The sequence below is a fragment of the Rhinolophus ferrumequinum genome, chromosome 19 (assembly GCF_004115265.2).
Source record: "Rhinolophus ferrumequinum isolate MPI-CBG mRhiFer1 chromosome 19, mRhiFer1_v1.p, whole genome shotgun sequence".
Taxonomy (NCBI): Eukaryota; Metazoa; Chordata; class Mammalia; order Chiroptera; family Rhinolophidae; genus Rhinolophus; species Rhinolophus ferrumequinum.
In genome coordinates, this window is record NC_046302.1 from 30,986,937 (window position 1) to 31,003,692 (window position 16,756).

General features: G+C 49.5%; 1 protein-coding gene across 50 annotated transcripts in view; it reads right to left on the reverse strand.

Annotated features, from left to right (window-relative positions):
• CELF4 (CUGBP Elav-like family member 4) overlaps positions 1 to 16,168 on the reverse strand; it is a 298,098-nt gene extending 281,930 nt beyond the window's left edge. For 26 of the 50 annotated variants that reach the window (XM_033087280.1, XM_033087296.1, XM_033087277.1 and 23 more), the window contains exon 1: positions 15,640 to 16,140. In XM_033087280.1, the coding sequence (XP_032943171.1) occupies positions 15,640 to 15,925 (286 nt within the window). In that variant the 5' untranslated portion in view covers positions 15,926 to 16,140. Of the gene's footprint in view, positions 1 to 15,639 lie in introns of all 50 variants that reach the window. The other 24 variants (XR_004421054.1, XM_033087266.1, XM_033087264.1 and 21 more) reach the window with 4 other exon arrangements.
• Between the last annotated feature and the right edge of the window lie 588 nt (positions 16,169 to 16,756).

A 16,756-nucleotide genomic window follows, 5' to 3' on the forward strand; every position in this document is an offset into this window, starting at 1 on the left:
ACCCTAAGTCGCGTTTGCCGGTTTCCCCAAATCCAAACCACTGCAGAGATGTGTGGCCCGCCCCCAGACGGTAGGGAAGGAGACCGCCTCATTTTCTGAATGGGCCCAGTCCCCAAGGAGATGTCTTGCAAGGGGGTGTATTCAGTTTCACATTTAACTTTGGACAGGTTTGTAGGAAAAAACCCTCCCAAACAAACCATTTCTTAAATTATGATTGCCCTCTGGCCAGGGGCGGCCCAGCAGGCCAGGCCCCAGGAAGCTGTCTGGTGAGTAGCCAGGCCTCTGCCCCTCTGATTCGCCCATGTCCCTTTCCTGGCTTGCCAGCTCCTGTTTTAAGCTGCTTTCTTGTATCCTGGCAGGATTTGACCAGGTTGTAATTTTCCTTCATGATCCTTTTTCCATTTTTCTTTACAAAAAAAGAATCAACGGTACCTGGTTGCAATCGGAATAAAAGTGATAATATACAAAAAAGCACTTTACAGATTAAAATGCTATACAAATGGAAGGCATACTATAATGTAAGTGAAATCTATAATTTAACATCTATGATACAGTGTATGAGATACATGGTTTGACTTTAAATGACTGAAACACTTTGGTTTCTAGGTTCTATAGGTACAGTATATAATATGACTTAATTGAGTATACAATATGGTTTATAGTATGCCCTGTGATCCATAGAATTATATAATATCTTACGACATCTCATATTCCTAGCACAGAGGAAAGTACAATCAAAATCAGTCAACATTAGGCTATTTTGGCATTCGAAACACAAGCCCCAGATTTGTGATTTTAACAGCTGAAGCTGGGAGGGAGAAAACTAAAAATACATACGAATGGGGAAGACATCTCTCATCGACTGGCAACGTGGCCCACTGGGCGGGGGGATCACGGGAAGGCAGAACCCTGCAAGAATAGGTCTGGGGAAGGGGAGCAGCGGGGAGAGGCCTCTCGGGAGGAGGTGGAAGAGTGGCACTTGGCAGTGATTGTCCCTACAATTTATAAAGCCAGATGAGGAGCTATAGGGCTTGCGGTGGCCCCGTGTCTGCTGATTAGCTAGAGATTATATTGATGATGTAATAAAAATTCACTTTGTCTATTAAGTTTCACCAGGACAATCAGGAGAGATTAGATAAAAATCAGAGGAAATGAATAATAGAATGGAGGAGGAAAGCCATGAGCCACTCTCCATGCCATGTCCCCGTGTGTCTCCCCTTTTTCTGCACACATTGGGGCATGAACCAAGAAGCCCCCCCACCCCAGCATACCAGGCAAAGCTGAGCTGGAAAGGTCTACTGTGCCAGGCTGTTCTTGGGGAGGGACTTGGCACTCCAGATACGACGACGCTGGTTTAAGATTACTGACCCTGTTTAATCTTTGATTAGACCTTTGGCACAGCAGCCCCCTGGATGCACCGGCCCTCTTGGGAGATGGGCAGGGCGATCTGGGCCTCAGCTGCCTGGGTTCCTCTGACCCTGCAGCGTGGGAGGTGGTGTTCCATGTCCGCAGTGACACAGATTTAGGCCAGGCAGTCCCATGCCCCTCTGAGGAGGCAGAAGCCTCCCATTCTCACAGGGCCTCCCTCTGGCCTGGCTATGCTGGAAATTCCCCGATTAGAGATGCTTCTTCAGGTTACAGTCTGGGCTCTAAATGGTCCCTATACGAGGCACGTGCCACCAGAAATGGTAACACATTAATGTCCATTAGCCGCAAGGGACACATCTGTCCAGTTTGATTTGTCAGATCAGCAAGGGGCAGGACTTTGAAAGGATAGGAAAAAGAGGTCACTCTGTGTTAGGGACCATTGTCCTACGAAGGTTGGGGCTTGGAGTTCGGGTTCTGGGGGTGGTAGAAGGAGAGAGTGGGGAGGGCACCGGAAGACCACGTCACTGAGTCCCACATCTCTGCGGTGAGGGGAAGGGTATAGTTACTGCAGCTCCTCCACAGCTCAGTTCTGCTTTGCCTTGGAGAAATCCCTGGGGTCAGCAGACGCCAGGGTCAAGTTCCGTGGAAGGACTAGATGAAGGGAGCTTCCCTCCCCGAAGGAGTCAGCCACAAATAATCCTGTGTCTGGGGCCCCAAAAGTCACCTCATCTATTCCTGTTCCTCGGGGCTGCATTTCTCTCCCAGAGATGGGAGAGGCACCCCAACTGCTCCCCTGCAGTAAAGGGGCTGTCCGGGGGCTCTGGCACCCTTACCCAGGTGTGCTGTCTACACCGGGAGCAGTACTTCTCGGGGTCTACCAAGATTCCTCCCGTTGCAAGACCAGTGTCGCCCCAGGAAATGCTGCCCCTGCTTCATCCCCACAGCCTGGATGCCTCCAGCCATTCCTGAGCTGGGGGCCGGCACAGAGGAAGGGCAGAGGGTGTGGGGAGATTCTAACCTCTAGAACCCCACAGTTTAGCACGCGGGACGTTCAGCTGAGTGAGCCTCTGGGGGACAGTCTGGATGCCACCTCGGTGACAGGGAACGTGGGCACAGGTTTAAATATTCCATGAGTAATTTCTTAGACCAAGTGGGCTGTAGTTGGGAAAACGGAGCCCTAAAGCAGGTGAGGCCAGGCCTTGCAGCTTCTGTGAGTGTCACTCATTTCCTTGGCCGTATCTGCAGCCCACCCACCTACCCTTGACCCCCACCTCTTCTCTCTCAGCCATGCTGAGATTTATTCAAAGTGAGACACTCCTTCATCCACCAGCCTAAGAATGGGCCTGCACTGCAGTGGGACAAAAACAAAATAAAATGGAATGAAAGAAAACAAAACAACCAGGCCTGTCAATAATCCAGCCTCCCTGCTCTATCTCTTTCCTTTGTGCCAGCTGTGGCTTCTGCCACCCCTCTCTACCTGGGAGTCTGAGGCCAAGTGCCCCGGCAGGAAGCCTGTACTCCTCTCTGATTACTCTGCTTTTGGGGTTCCTTCATTCCTCACACTGGACATTTGCATTGGGTAGTTCTATATTTGGGGGTTTGCCACCCTCTATCACTTTCAGTTATTTTGTGGTAGGGAGGGTGGGTTCCCACCTTCCGAGTAGAGAGCTTGACCCTCAGACACCAAAGGGGCACATGAATCTGGGCCTCCTTGAGGGAGGCTTGTATTTGCCCCATCGGACACAGGGCTTTCCAATGGAGGGACGGTGCATCTCCCCCATCTCAATGGAATACCCCACATGCTCACTGCTTTGCGGAAACCTGCCCTGCTCCCCATGTGGGGACGGTGGGGAGGGCATCCTGGAAGCCAATTGCAGTTGAGTTGATGACGTCCCTTCTCTTGCCTCAGCAGGCTTCTCCTCCTGCCTCTGCTGGTCTTGGGGACATGCTCTTCCCTGGGGTGTGGCCTCTGCTATGGATCCAACTTTAAAGCATCGGCTCAGCCGAGACAGGTCAGAATATTTAGATTGAATGTTTTGCTGAGAAACAAGGGAGACACAAAACCAAGGCCTAGGAGACAGTGTGAGTCCAGACAAAGGGGGGGTGGGCAGATCCGTGTGACCTGGAGCCCTGGTCCTGGGGGCTCCCCTCCCATCTCAGCAGCCAGCCACTGAGACCTGTCTGCCAAGTGGTCACTCCCTGCAGCCTAACGGCATGCTTTCCCTGCGCTGAGACACCCTCTGCAATGTGTGCTCCTCTCCTCTCTGGGGACCAACGCAGCTGCCTGGTCCCACGTATCACCCTTTACTCTTCATTCCAGGGGGTTTTCAAACTTGCCCAACACGATTACAACAGAATTGACTCTACGATAAATCTAATAATTGACTTGCTGAAATAATATAAAGATGAGGAAAGTCTTACGTTGTACTTAATTTTTTTTTTTTTTAATTGGAAGAGCAAATGAAGCCTTGAAAGAAGCCAGTGGTGGTTCTCCTGCCGTGTGCCTCTTTCATTCTGATGACCAGTTGGACTTAGGTCGCTGCCCTGGGGCCTCAGCTGGCCCTGGGTGGTGGGTATGCTAACGGCTCAGTCCTCTGCCCAGGCCTGTTTCATCAGACACAGGGTTGTGAGTATGGAAGATTCTGGTGCCCCAACATACGGAACTAAGAACAAAACACATACTAAATCATAAACCAGCTATTCATTTTTGAAATGAAACAAAACTCACGTGTGGACTGAAACTACAATACTTCCTGAATTTCCTGATTTCCTCTCTTGTTTTCCGCGTCTCGGCTGGTGCCCCAGGCTCACGACTGACTTGTCCAATGAGGGTATGTGGCCCAGGGTCCCGCACCGCCCACTCAAGTAGGGGGCTCCCATTCAGAAGAGAAGGGGCCCACCCTCGACGGTACGGGTAAGGAATGGGGTGCGGGAGAGGTTTGGTCTGCGGCTTCTGGACATGAAGCCTGGGCGGCGGAGGGGCCGCTGCGGTAGGACATCAGGGGTCCGCGCTTGCACGCAGGAAGTTCCCCCTTTCACCGTCAGAGGGCAGGCGGCCGCTGGAGGAGAGGGGAGCCCTCGCACACGCATGATGTGGGGGCCCCTCCCCAAGGAGAGGCCTAGAGGTGGGGCGTGGATTCTGGGCTCTGGGATATCCTCCTAGTGCTGTTTCGACCCAGGTTTGGGGCCGAGTAGGGGACAGGGCTCTGGACGAAGGACGACCTCATCGCCAGGACCCGCCCTCCCATTCATCCTCTGTGGCCATGCTGAGTCCCTGTTGTGTTTGGGAGCGAGTCCTGAGGTCTGGGAACTGTCCCGGGGGTCCCAGGGGCTAGGGCTCAGCTAGGAAAGCTGGGCCATTGCCACCGAGGAAGGAGCACAGAAACTGGCCAAGGCCTTGGCCCAAGGGCTGGGTGTAAGCACCTAGGTGGGACTCTGAGCTTGCACCTTGGCAGGCCTGGTGTGGGGCGTGGGGGAGGCCAACCAGGGTAAGGTAGGATCAGACGCGGCCTGTTTGCTGAGGCCTAAGTGTTCCCTATTGGAAGGGGAGCACCTCGCCCTAAGGGGCCCCACCTCATATCCCAGCCAGAGGCACCATTTCCTCGCCCTCAGTTACAATGAAAGCATCTCCCTGGCACCTCAGAGTCCTTCTCCCCACCATGGCACCTGGCCTCTAAGACAGGCTCCCGTCCAGCTGCCTTGACCACAAGCACTGGGAACAGAGGAAAGGAATGATACGAAAGCTTATTGGGTCTCCCTGGCCAGCCCTGTTCCTTCTCTCCCTGTCTGAGTAGCTCCCAGCCACTGGGAATCTCTCCTTTCCTCTCCCCCCTTCAGAACACCCTGCCAGGTGTTGCTAGGGCTGCCAAGGAGAATCAGGAACATCTGGAGTGGGGGCTCTGCAGGGCGAGGGGGTGAAGGGTCAGGGGCATGCCCAGAGAGAATTCCATGGCCAAAGACATGGCCTTCTCGTTCCTTCCCACTCACTGTGACTAATGGTGAGTCTCAGTGAGCAATGGTTTTCTGGAATCCAGAATATTCCTGCTCCTACCAGCAATGATGACGGGGTAAGGCCCTGAGCCCCCGGCTCTGCTGGTGCCAAGAACCCAATCATGGTGATTGATTTGATCAGATGCTTTTCCTCCTGGGACCCCTACGTTGCAGAGCGTACACTGGCAGCTTGCAGGACCAGCATCCCACTGCATAACTGGGAATGTTGCTTCAGGCTCATGCCACCCCCTCAGAGGTAGACCTCATCACACAGCAGGTGCAAGAATGCTCTCTGTGCCTCATCTGGTGAGACCAAGTCAAGCCAAGTATTGATTTGACAGAAAGATATGGATATGTTGGGTGGATAATGGTTAGGGGATCCTATTTCTTTCTTTTCCTGTTCAGAGAACATGTCTCCTCTGCCTCACCCCGCTGGAAAGCAGAGGCCGGATGAGGGAGAGTGTTCTCATCGGTCACTCAGGGACGCCTCCATCTCCCTGGTCTCCTTCCAGGAGCTCAAGACCATAAAGCCTCTGGGAACAAGGTCCCCGTCTCCCACCACGGCAAACACTCCCAGCATCTTCGCCTCTCCATATATTCTTAGCACCAGTCAATATGATTAATTTTACATGGGCGTAATTTCCTGCTGTTGCCACCGAGTCCTCCCTGCCTTGCCCATCAGCAGGGACATGATCCAGTTTCTGGTTACATTGGTCAACCAAGATATTGATATTATTAATAATGGATATCTATATGCTGACCTTTGTCCACACAACTGAATCACTTTGGGCTGGCTGTCATATTCCTTTAAGAGGTATTGATAAGCCCATTACTGGAAGGGCATGTATCATCTGAGGTGTGTGCTTTTCACTCACCTTCAAGCATCTCCTGTGAAAATCTACCCTCGTTAGGTGAGCTAGTGTGGGTACATGGGCATGTGCGAGAGGAAGTCTGTGTGCATGTGCTTATGTGGTATGTGGGCGTGGGGGTGTGTGTACATGCGTATGAGAGTGTGCATGTGTATGTGAGTCTGTCGTGAACACCAGCCCTTTTAGAGCTGATCAAATAGTCAATTAGAGCATTATAGGGAGGTAGCAGAATCAGAGAGTTCCTACAAATACACTGTGATGTAGTGTTTGATCTTTAGATGCCTCTTGTCTCCTAGGACTTGCGCAGGAGGCTTGGCTTTATAAGGATATTATTAGGTTGATGCCTCGTTCTGTCAATGTACCTGCCAGGCAAGAGACAGCACTCGCTGGGAGCAGTCTGGCCAGAACCAGCCACGGGGAGGTGCGCTGAAGGCCATGCTGCAGGCTTGACTTGGGGGGCACGCTGCTCCCAGCCTCAGTCGCTTTCTCTGTGCAGTGGCAGTACTGAATCCCACTCTACTTTCTTAAAGCCAGACAGGGAAGGTTGACTCAGCTCAGCCTCTCAACCTTCTGCGGGGAAACTCCCAGTCATGGGAACGCTTGCTACTCCACGAGGCCTCACTGTTACACATGGGGGTGTCACCTGTTGCTTGTTAGCGGGGTTCTGTGGGAGAACGCACACAGTGTGCTCACATGTGTGTGTTGCCTGGGCACACAGATCTCATTGCTACATCTCTTTGTGATTGCTGCCATTCCTATCTGCGTGGACAGTGGCATCAGGGAGTGCCTCTATCACATCCGTCTACAGGGACCTGTTCCTGTTTGGACCCAGACACGCTCACTTGTCGGGGAAGACTCTTCACTCGGCCCTGTAAAGGGAAGCCAGCTAGCTAGAGAGATCTTTTGGATCCTAAGACATAATGTATGAATAAACCAGACATGGATTAATTAGGTGTGACTGCATCATTAAATTAGAATAATGAACAAACAGCCACGTATGGCATTCAAATCTGCCTAGAATGACTCCAAGGGTTGCTTTCAAGTAAGTCACCTGTCAGTTTGTAGGTTTGGGGGACTCTGGGGAGTTAGGTTCCTGTCATATCTTGAGAAGTGGATTCTTTAGGCACCACCTACTCCAGGTGAGAAGCATCCTTTAATGGGCACCCAGACTCTACAACTGAATCCAAACGATGGTCTGGTTCAATACAGCATCATCTATGCACGCTTCAGCTGCAAGCATTTCTCAGAGTGAAATACGACGGTAGCATAGGTGCTCAAGAGACAGGAGGGAGAAGTTAAGAGGTGTGGGCAGCGGATGTGAAATGTATTGATCCCATAATATTTATGTGGATGTGCACACCGGCTCTTGTGCACGTGCGCGCGCGCGCGCGCGCGCACACACACACACACACACACACACTTTCTCTCATACACACTTTTTGCATTTCCATGAACTCTTTTCTTCTGTCGACACTCCCCATTTCAGCCAGAGAGATTGGAAGGTGAACTAAGACTCGTTTAATTTTAGAAACAGCTGCTGAATGGCAGCCCCCTGCCCTTGGCCAGCGGCACCCCTCACGATCCTAAGACAGAGCAACTGTTTTTATCTTCAGCAAAGAGGAGGACACCAACAGCTAAGGCAGAGGGGAGAAAATGGGAAGAAGGCTCACTTGCCTGGCCAGGGAGCTGTGGGAGAGCCTAATGCATGGGGGCTTTGTAGTAAGATTTGTTCGGTATCTAGAAACCTTTGATCTGGAGATGCTTTCAACAAAGGTGATAATTAATTAAAGCCGAGTGTATTGCAATAAAGTAACATCACGGTCAGTTGATGCGCTGTCCAGAGCCGGCCTTCGGAAGTGTCTGTCATTTAAACTCTTGTTGGAGGCCAGCACATTGTCATTTTTTTTTTCCTGAGCTTTGATCAATATTTTTGGCTGTTCTGTCCTCACGGAACTAGAACTACGTCTGTCTCTATGAGGGCACCCATTTATTTACATCTTGCAGATGGCCTCGTAGGATGTGTTCCTGAGCTAAGCTGCTGGGAATCGCTCTGTGTGCGACGAGTGTTAGTCAGCTCATGCTGGAGGGGAGATACAAGGGAGTATAGCAGAAACCAAATGTGGAGCAGGGGGAAGGGGAGAAGCCTGTAAATGCGTGGTTCCCAAACATCCCCTGCTACTCACAGAGGGACCCAGAAAGGAGGGCAATTACCCCGGGCCTGCCCACCTGGCTGCCTTGTTGGTTCCTATGGGCAGGGCTTCAACTCCAGCTTTATACTCACCCAGAGCCACTGGAAACTGGATGAGCGGATAAGGAGGATGCCCTTAGGGCAAGCATATCAGTCTGGAAATTCCTCTGCCACCATTTCTACCTCTGTCATTGTTTTTCTGCCTTGGCATCTTTAACTGTACCCCATGTTGCCAAGTGGAACATGGGTCTTCTTCTTCAGGTCTCATGTTGGGGTTTTCGAGAGCATTTTAAATGGCAAGGAGAAGAAGGAAAAGAGGGAGATGCAGGGTGATAATAAAAGGGTTACCACAAAGTTGGGGAGGACTCTGTTCCCTTCTCTAGGCTATCTGCGTAGGATTGGGTGCTTTCCGTGATTCTTGGAGAGTCTGTGTATTTAAAGGCCTTCAGAAAAGGCAAAGGTAACGGAGGTGAACGAGCTTCTGTAGAAAGCCCAAAAGGTGGGCAGCCGGCTCCCTGCCACATCCTGCTTGCATTTAGGAGAAATGCAGCATTCTGCTTGGAGTGCCCAACTTGACTGACGTGGCCAAGTCCTGTGTGTGTGTGTGTGTGTGCGTGCACGTGTGTGCACGCGAGCATATGGGTGTGTGTGAAAACACTACAAGAGAAAAGCAAGGCTGGGATGCCAAGGGGCAGCGGTGGGAAAGGGAATGAAGAGGGTGGAGGGAACTATCTCTGCAGAGAGCTGGGCTCTGCGGCTGGCCACTCAGCTCCTGGATGAAAGGTCAGTTCTAAAATGAGTCGATCGGTGAGCAGAAGCAAGCAAGCCTTCAAAGGGTGATGGGTGGGAGGCGATGGAACCCTCTCCCAAACTTGGACTTCTGGGTGGGGATATTAGACAGGCAAACAAGAACACACCTGCACATCGAAACTTAGATCATTGACAAACCCAAGCCAAGAGTTCTGAGGTGGAACATGTATGGAATCACAAGGACAGCGTCATTCTCCCAAGATTCTTTCCTTTTATTCACGGACCGTCTTCTTGATCATGCATATAGCCTTGCAAGATGAAATTACCCCTAATAGCATCTTCATGCCACTTGAATTTGTCATCGCTTCTCTGCACGCACAGACGCGCGTGCACACACACACACACACACACACACACTCACTCACACAACACCTACACAGGGTGCAGCATCTTCCCTCTCTCAATCCTCTCGTACCCATAGGAACATACAGATTTTCACACTGTCTAGCTATTCTCTCTGCATGTCACATGGGATTTTCCTTCCAAGTTCAGAAGCTGCTGCAGTGTCAGCCACTGTCAACCACTGCTCCCAGCTTCCTGCTGGCATTTTGGCCCTACAACTTTGTTTTCCTTTTTTTTTTTGCCTACAATGGTGGGCCTTATTCTCTGTTGCACCTCCCTCTCCTCTACGGCCTGCCTACTCCAAATCCTGGTTAGTAGGTCCCTACTCGGTCAATTTATAAATGGACCACCTTCTGATAACATGGAAGGTGTGAGTCGTGCCGTGTTTTCCCCAAATCTATCTGAGGTAAGTCAGACCAGCTCTCAACCAAGGAGGTGGTGTCTCAGATGTCTTCTCAGGGGTCACTCAGAAGCTCGTCTCCCATCCTGGTATATAAATTATAATAATGAGGATGACAATCCTAATAATAGTGACAGCGATGGCCAAGCTCAAGTTGCTGCAGTGTGGCGCGATCACGGGGCATCATGAATGGCCCTGGAAACAAACCAGCTCGTTAAAAGCGCTCTGTGAACTGTACGACACGCCTGTGCGAGGGGCATATCCGTGGCGTGCATTTCTGTAACTGTGTTCCTTTGGGTTGTTTTCAAGCTATCACTTCCCTTAAGAAAAGCTTTTCTTTTTGTTTTATTTTGTTTCGTGTTTGAGGAACCATAAACATCCAGCCAACTAGAGCAGGTGGAGAGAGTGAAAGTATGCCAAGGGGTTCTTTCAACCCAATCTAGAATTGCCATTAAAGCTGAGGGGGGAAAAGAGGGTTAACGTCTCCCTGTTGAATTGCCGTGAAATCTAGGCCAGCTCTGGTTCCCACACGTGTGGGATGCGCTTAGTCATGCTTGCACATGGATGCATATGCGTGCACATGTGCACAGTCATTTATCTGTGTGTATAGATTCTGAGGAAGTCTGTTTAGAAGATAAATGAAATCATGCACAAGCAGAAAATAACCACCGATCATTAAATAAAGTGATCATTTCCCCAATTTTTTTTTCTTTGCTCCTAAATGGGATACTTATCAACATCTGGAGTTTGAAGGGTTTTTTTTTGTAATGACTACTATTGCTCATTTTCTTTAATGAAACATATTTTTTTAAAAATGGTTTTCTTCTCTTCTTATTGCAGCTATCCCGTTTTCCATATCTCTTTCTCACAAGGCATATCTTTCTTTTAAAAACTATAGGTGTGTGCCCAGCCATTCATTTTATCAGCGTCTTTCCCTGGACAGAAATGAATTTTTATTTTTCGAAGTAATTTTTTTTTTTTAAAGCTCACCTTAATTGAGCATATGCCCACGCTGATACTTCAGCTTCACTGTCTCTTAGACTCATTTGAAAACGGAAATCAGATAGAGCCTCACTGGTTTTAATTCGCCTACCTCAGGGAGAAAAAAAAAAAAAAAAAACAACGAGCCCTCTCAGCTCAAGTCAAGTGGTGGAAACTCAATGTTCTGAGAATTGTTACATCTTACATGAAAACATGAGACATAATTTCATGAAGATGGTCACAAATCACCAAAACATAATCATAACCCTTGCCCTTTCCCTTTCTCCCAAAGGCACCCCACATCGTGGGGCTTCAGGCATTTCCTACTCAGATACCATTGAAGTGAGAGGTTGTGCATCTGCTGAGGAGTATATTTTAAAATGATATACTCTCCAGTGTTCTATCCACAGAAGGTTCCATTACTCTGTCCCCACCCTGCCTCTGGATGTAGTGTGAAAGTATGAGGGGCTAAAGTTCCTGCAGCTGTAGCTCCTGGATTGGGAGCCCCTGGGGTTGCCAGTAGAGTAGCTTTTCCTCCATGCAGCGGGGGGGAAACTCAATGCAAAGTGGTTACCCAGGCCACAGATGTGTTCTGACTGGTTAACAAGAGGGGCTGTGACGTGGACTTGGCTGTTTATATTAAAAAGCATTGTAGGCTCTGGGAACAAGCACACATCAGTAGTAAAGGCTATTTAAACCTTTGGGGACAGCCCTATGTTTAGATTACATTAATTCATAAATATTATACTAAATACCACTTAAATTGGACTTAAATGACTTCAAAGATAATGCATTATAATATGGCTATCCAGAGAGCACTAGTCTTTATGTCTTCCAGTAACTCCGTCTTTGCTGCCTCCTATCCTGCTAGACCAAAGTTATGAATGGATTGCGGGCTTGTTCGTGTGTGATCCAATATGTATGTGTGTGTGTGTTTACATATGTGTGTGTTTTAAGTCACTGCCTCAGTTTGTTCTGCAAGAAATAAAAATAAGAAAGAGAAAGAAATAAAAAGTGACAGAAGGGAGGAACTAGACCAGTGGGTGACCTGTTCCCTTCTCCAAGGGAGAAAAATTCTATAGGAAGGGGCAAAATTGGTCCTTAGCTCACTTCTGCTGCTACCCCAGGAGTTGGCCTCTCTCCTTTTTAATCAATAGTACATTGTCTTTCTCTTTGGAGCCTGGGAAAACAATCTTTCTCAAAGTGCTTCTAATGGGATAAAAAACAAGACTCGGAGTTAGCTGCGAGAAGTGGCATTAAACTGGGTTTTCTTATTTAGGTGGTGTTTCTTCAAATTGTAATTCTGGGCTTTTTTTTTTTCCCCCTTTCCTTCTCTGCCTAGCACCCAGATCTCCCCCCTGCCCAATTGCTTTCTGGTCTTCAGGGGGTGAAGTTACCTTTACAGTAATTAGCCCAGTTCACAACTGCTATTTGCTGCCACCCCAGCCCAAAACCCTTTCTCTGATACCGCTAGGTTTGCTTCAAAACACCCACCCACTCCCTCCTCCACAGACTCCCAATTTGACTGGAGTAATTGCCTTTTAAGGTTCACTCTACGCATGGCAGGTATTCCATTAACCCTTAGAACTCCTTCCTTCTTTAGTTACCTGAAATGGCAGGTGGCCAACAAATAGATATCCACCTGAAATCTCATGCATTTAATTTAATTTTTAGTTCTTTTTCTTTTATTTCCTTCCTTCCTTCCTTCCTTCCTTCCTTCCTTCCTTCCTTCCTTCCTTCCTTCCTTCTTTCTTTCACCAATACCATATATATGCCATCCACACTGGAGGCCACTGTTCTGTGATGTCTCTCAATTTTATCCCATATGATTCATTAGAAGTTAGAAATTCAAGAAGGGGAAAGAAAGAGCCACAAATATGCCCTGAAACCAGGCTTAACAAAGGCATGTTTCTATCCCTAGCCTCATGCTGTCAATTTAGAGTTGGGGAAAATCTGGAAGCCAAATGCAACCGTCATTCTTCAAGCCTCATCGTGCTTTTTGACTTAACAGTAATTAATCACCAACGGCAAGCAAGTAATGTTTTAAGGTGGCCGGAGGCTTATTTTATCAGGATTAGCTAATAAATCAGGCTGTATCACTGAAGGAAGAGTTCAAACTCTTCTAGGACTGAATAAACCAGATCTCAGAAACTGTTTCATTTTTTTTCAGCTCTCCCGGAGCTTCCAGGCACTCTTAGGGATATTGTGGCCCATCCTTGCCTGTAAAAATCTGAGGGAAGGAGAGGCCGGAAGTTTCATAGGGAAAATAAATGCTCAGGCTGTGAAGGGTGAGCTGCGACAAGCAGGCACTCAGCATGCTGGAGCCAACGGGCCTGCCTGCCACGGAGGGAGTCAGTTTAGGGGAAGAATTATTTAGAAAACGAAGTTTTGCTTGTCCTAGGAATCCTGGCCAGATATGTGTATGTATATATATGTTATGATGTATATGATACAACTACATATATCATAAGCTTCTCTACCTTCCTTATGCAAATGATGATAATTCTACTTCTTTGCTACAATACAAGGGAGTCCAAATAACATCAGAAACAGTGATGACACCAGCAAGAAGGGCTCATGAGAAGAAACCGAGGCATATCGTTAAAGTTTATCTTCATTTGAAATAAAAAAAAAAATAAACTGCCCCAACCCAGATCCCAGGAAGCTCAGCTCTTCACAACTGTCTTTTGCCTCTAGTGGGTTCTGATTTTTTTCTCTAACTTGAAAATCTTAAATCGTCACAAGAACTGATCATTAAGATGGGCAAAGGATTTCCTTAACCATGCTTTTAAAATTTTAATCATTGCTATGTCTAAATCTGGGGACGTATTAGAATGACAAAGGTTTGATACAAACCTTGATTAGCTTGTAGGGAGCTTGATTGGAAAGGGAAAAACTACAAAGATATGGTTGACTTGAGGGGGGGAAAGAATCAAATATTTTAAACACTGCCTCCCCATTCCACCTTTCCAGTTTATCTTCTCAACAGACATTTTCTCCATATTGGATAAAGGTTGGTTTCTCTCTCCATTACAGCCCCCACCCTCACCCCACCCCAAAAAACTCAGTATATTTCCATTCTGCTGTATTTTTGTACTACTCCACATGCCATTAACTTTAAGATTTACTCCTCAGCAGGCAAGCTGGAAGATGCTAAAGCCAATAAAAACTGCTCTCTGGGACTCCAACTATGAAGAGTTTGGAGCTGTGCTTAGTATTCGGATGAAGGGAGGGCTGGAGAAGGAGGGAGGTTGTGATAGTGAAAACCACTGCTGCTTAGAGAGCCAGACAGCTCTGCGCTCTGCACCTAATGTGCTGGAGGATCGGCTCTGTTCATAGCCCATTTGTGGCCGAGGATGAGGCTGCTCTCTGTGTGTGGGTGTGTGTGCGTGTGCATGTGCGTGTGTGTGTTTTCATCCTTAAAGCCACTAGCTCTAACACAGCGTCTTCAGTGGCTCTCCACACTACTGTTTATTAAAAACAGAATGTCCATACACATCCCTTACAACTTCCATAGCCCGGTGCTCCTTCTCTGCCTGCCGATCAATCTCTCTCACAAAACATTTAACTTGCCCACACGGCTCCAGCCCCGGTTAATCCCCGTTGCACATCCGATACATTACTGTTAGAGAGCGGAGCACTGGGCTAATTTCGTCACCCACCAGCCGCCCACACACATTCTACAACTGAACACATTTGGGGCTCTGCCTTAAAGATAATAAAACAAGGAGAACACAGGTAGGCTTCAGACAATTCCCACGACCACTTTCCTAAAAAGTTGCTCGGTTTTAATTCTTTGATTATTCTGTCTCTCCCTCCCCCAAGTATTCACTAGCAATAACTGCTTCAAGAGAGAGAAATAACGTACTATAAACCTCTCTGCATGGTGAGTTTGGGATATTTTAGGCTATCCCTTTTAAAATGCATATCTTGCAAACACAGACTTCCTCCCTCCCCCAAAAGCTCTACTTTCCTGAGAAGGGGATCATTCAGGCTTCCCCGACTCCCCACTCCACCCAAGGGATGGCTGGTTCCTTGCTAATTCTTGCCTTAGGTTTTGTCCCTCCTTCCTTCAAACATCCAACCCCCTCCCCCACCACTAACACCACAACCGGATTACTGAGGTACACATATCCACAGGGAGCGTTCACTGTTACACTGATAGCGAAATAAAAATATCTCTTTGAATTTGTCACCTCCCTCCTTTTTAGACGGCTGCGCTCCTGCTACTCTGGCCCGGAGCGGAGAAGGGGGAGACCATCTCCTCTTAGTATTTTCAGCACCACGGCGATGGACAGCACCTCGATCCCTGGTCGGCTGCGCGTCTGCCAGTCTGCTCAACGTCCCGGACTCGGCCGGTGCAGATGTCCCCGTCCCAATCACTTAAGTCGCTGTACCCAAAAATTCAAGCCCTATTTCCCCTCGATCCTCTCTGTCTTTCTCTTCATATTCTGCGCCCACTGCTCTCCCCACGGCACCGCTTCTATCAGCTCGTCGCCCCAAACCCAGTCTTGCCCCAGCGAACAGCTCCCCACGCACCCAGTCCTGGTCTCCGCTGCCCGAGCGCCTCCCTCCTCGGCGTCCGCCCGAGGCTCCCTCTCGCGCCGTCTCTCGCTAGTCCGTCGCCTGCCGGCCGGTCCGACCGCCAGCTCCTTCTCCCCAGCAAAGTTGGGAGGGAAAGGTGCACTCACCTTTGTGCATGCCTGTGAACCTGTCCTTCAGAACCGTAAGCTCGTAGATCTTGCCGAACTCCTCGAAGAGGGGCTTGAGGTCCTTCTCATCCAGGTTGCGGGGGATCTGCCCAATGAACAGCTTGATGGCATCGTGGTCCTTCATGGGAATGGTCGACGGGTTCCCCGGGCTGTGGCTTAATCCGTTCATGTGCCCGGCGCTGCCCGGGCTGCTACCGAGCCCGTTGGTACTGAGGCTCGCGTTGTCAGCCTGTCCGTTTGCTAACGTGGCCATCTTTATATACATAGAGAAAATCTTCTTTCCTTTTATTCTTTCTCGCTCGCACTCTCTCGCTCCTCTCCCTCGCAAGCTCGCTCGCGCTCACACACGCACACGCATACACACACTCGGGTTCTCTCCCCCTCGGTTTCGCTATATCTCGCTCTCCTCTCGCTCTCTGCTCTCTTTCTCTTCTCTCGCTCGCTCGCGCTCGCGCTCTCTCTCCTCTCCCCCCTCCCTCTCCTCTCTTCTCTTCTCTCTCTCCCTCTCTCTCTTTCGGTCTGATCTGATTTTTTTTTTTTTTTTTTTTTTTTTTACATTGAACAGACAGGATCTCTGTCCTTTCCGTTTAAACAGGCTGGACCGGTTCAAGTTCCCAGTCAGACCAGGGGTGGGGGCAGCGAGGGCGCGCGTGAAGGAGGGGTCTCGGGGACCGAAGAGGGCACGATGGCGGGGGGCTCCCGCACGACGGCGGGCGGCGGCCGGGAGCCGGACGGCGTGGGGCGGCGCCGGCCCCGCGCGCCTCCCCCGTCGGCGGCCCCGGCGAGCGTCGGTGGTACAGTCCGAGACGGCCCCCGGCTATAAATAGCGCCAGGCGCATGGCTCTTCGGGAGGCGCTGAGATTCCGGCGCGGCAGCCGCGAAGAGCGGGTGCCTGTTAGGAATCGGGTTGCTGGCCTCCTCTGCCTTTTGGGGGTTCTTTTTGTTATAGCAGCAGGTGCAACTTTTTATATTTTAAAAACATAGGTTTTCATTTTTGTGTGGGTATGTAATGGGGCGTAATCCACCGAGCTGCGCTCTCTTAGGGCGCCAGGCGGACGAAGCAAAGGCCGGGATGGCGGGCGGGGCGGCGGCGAAG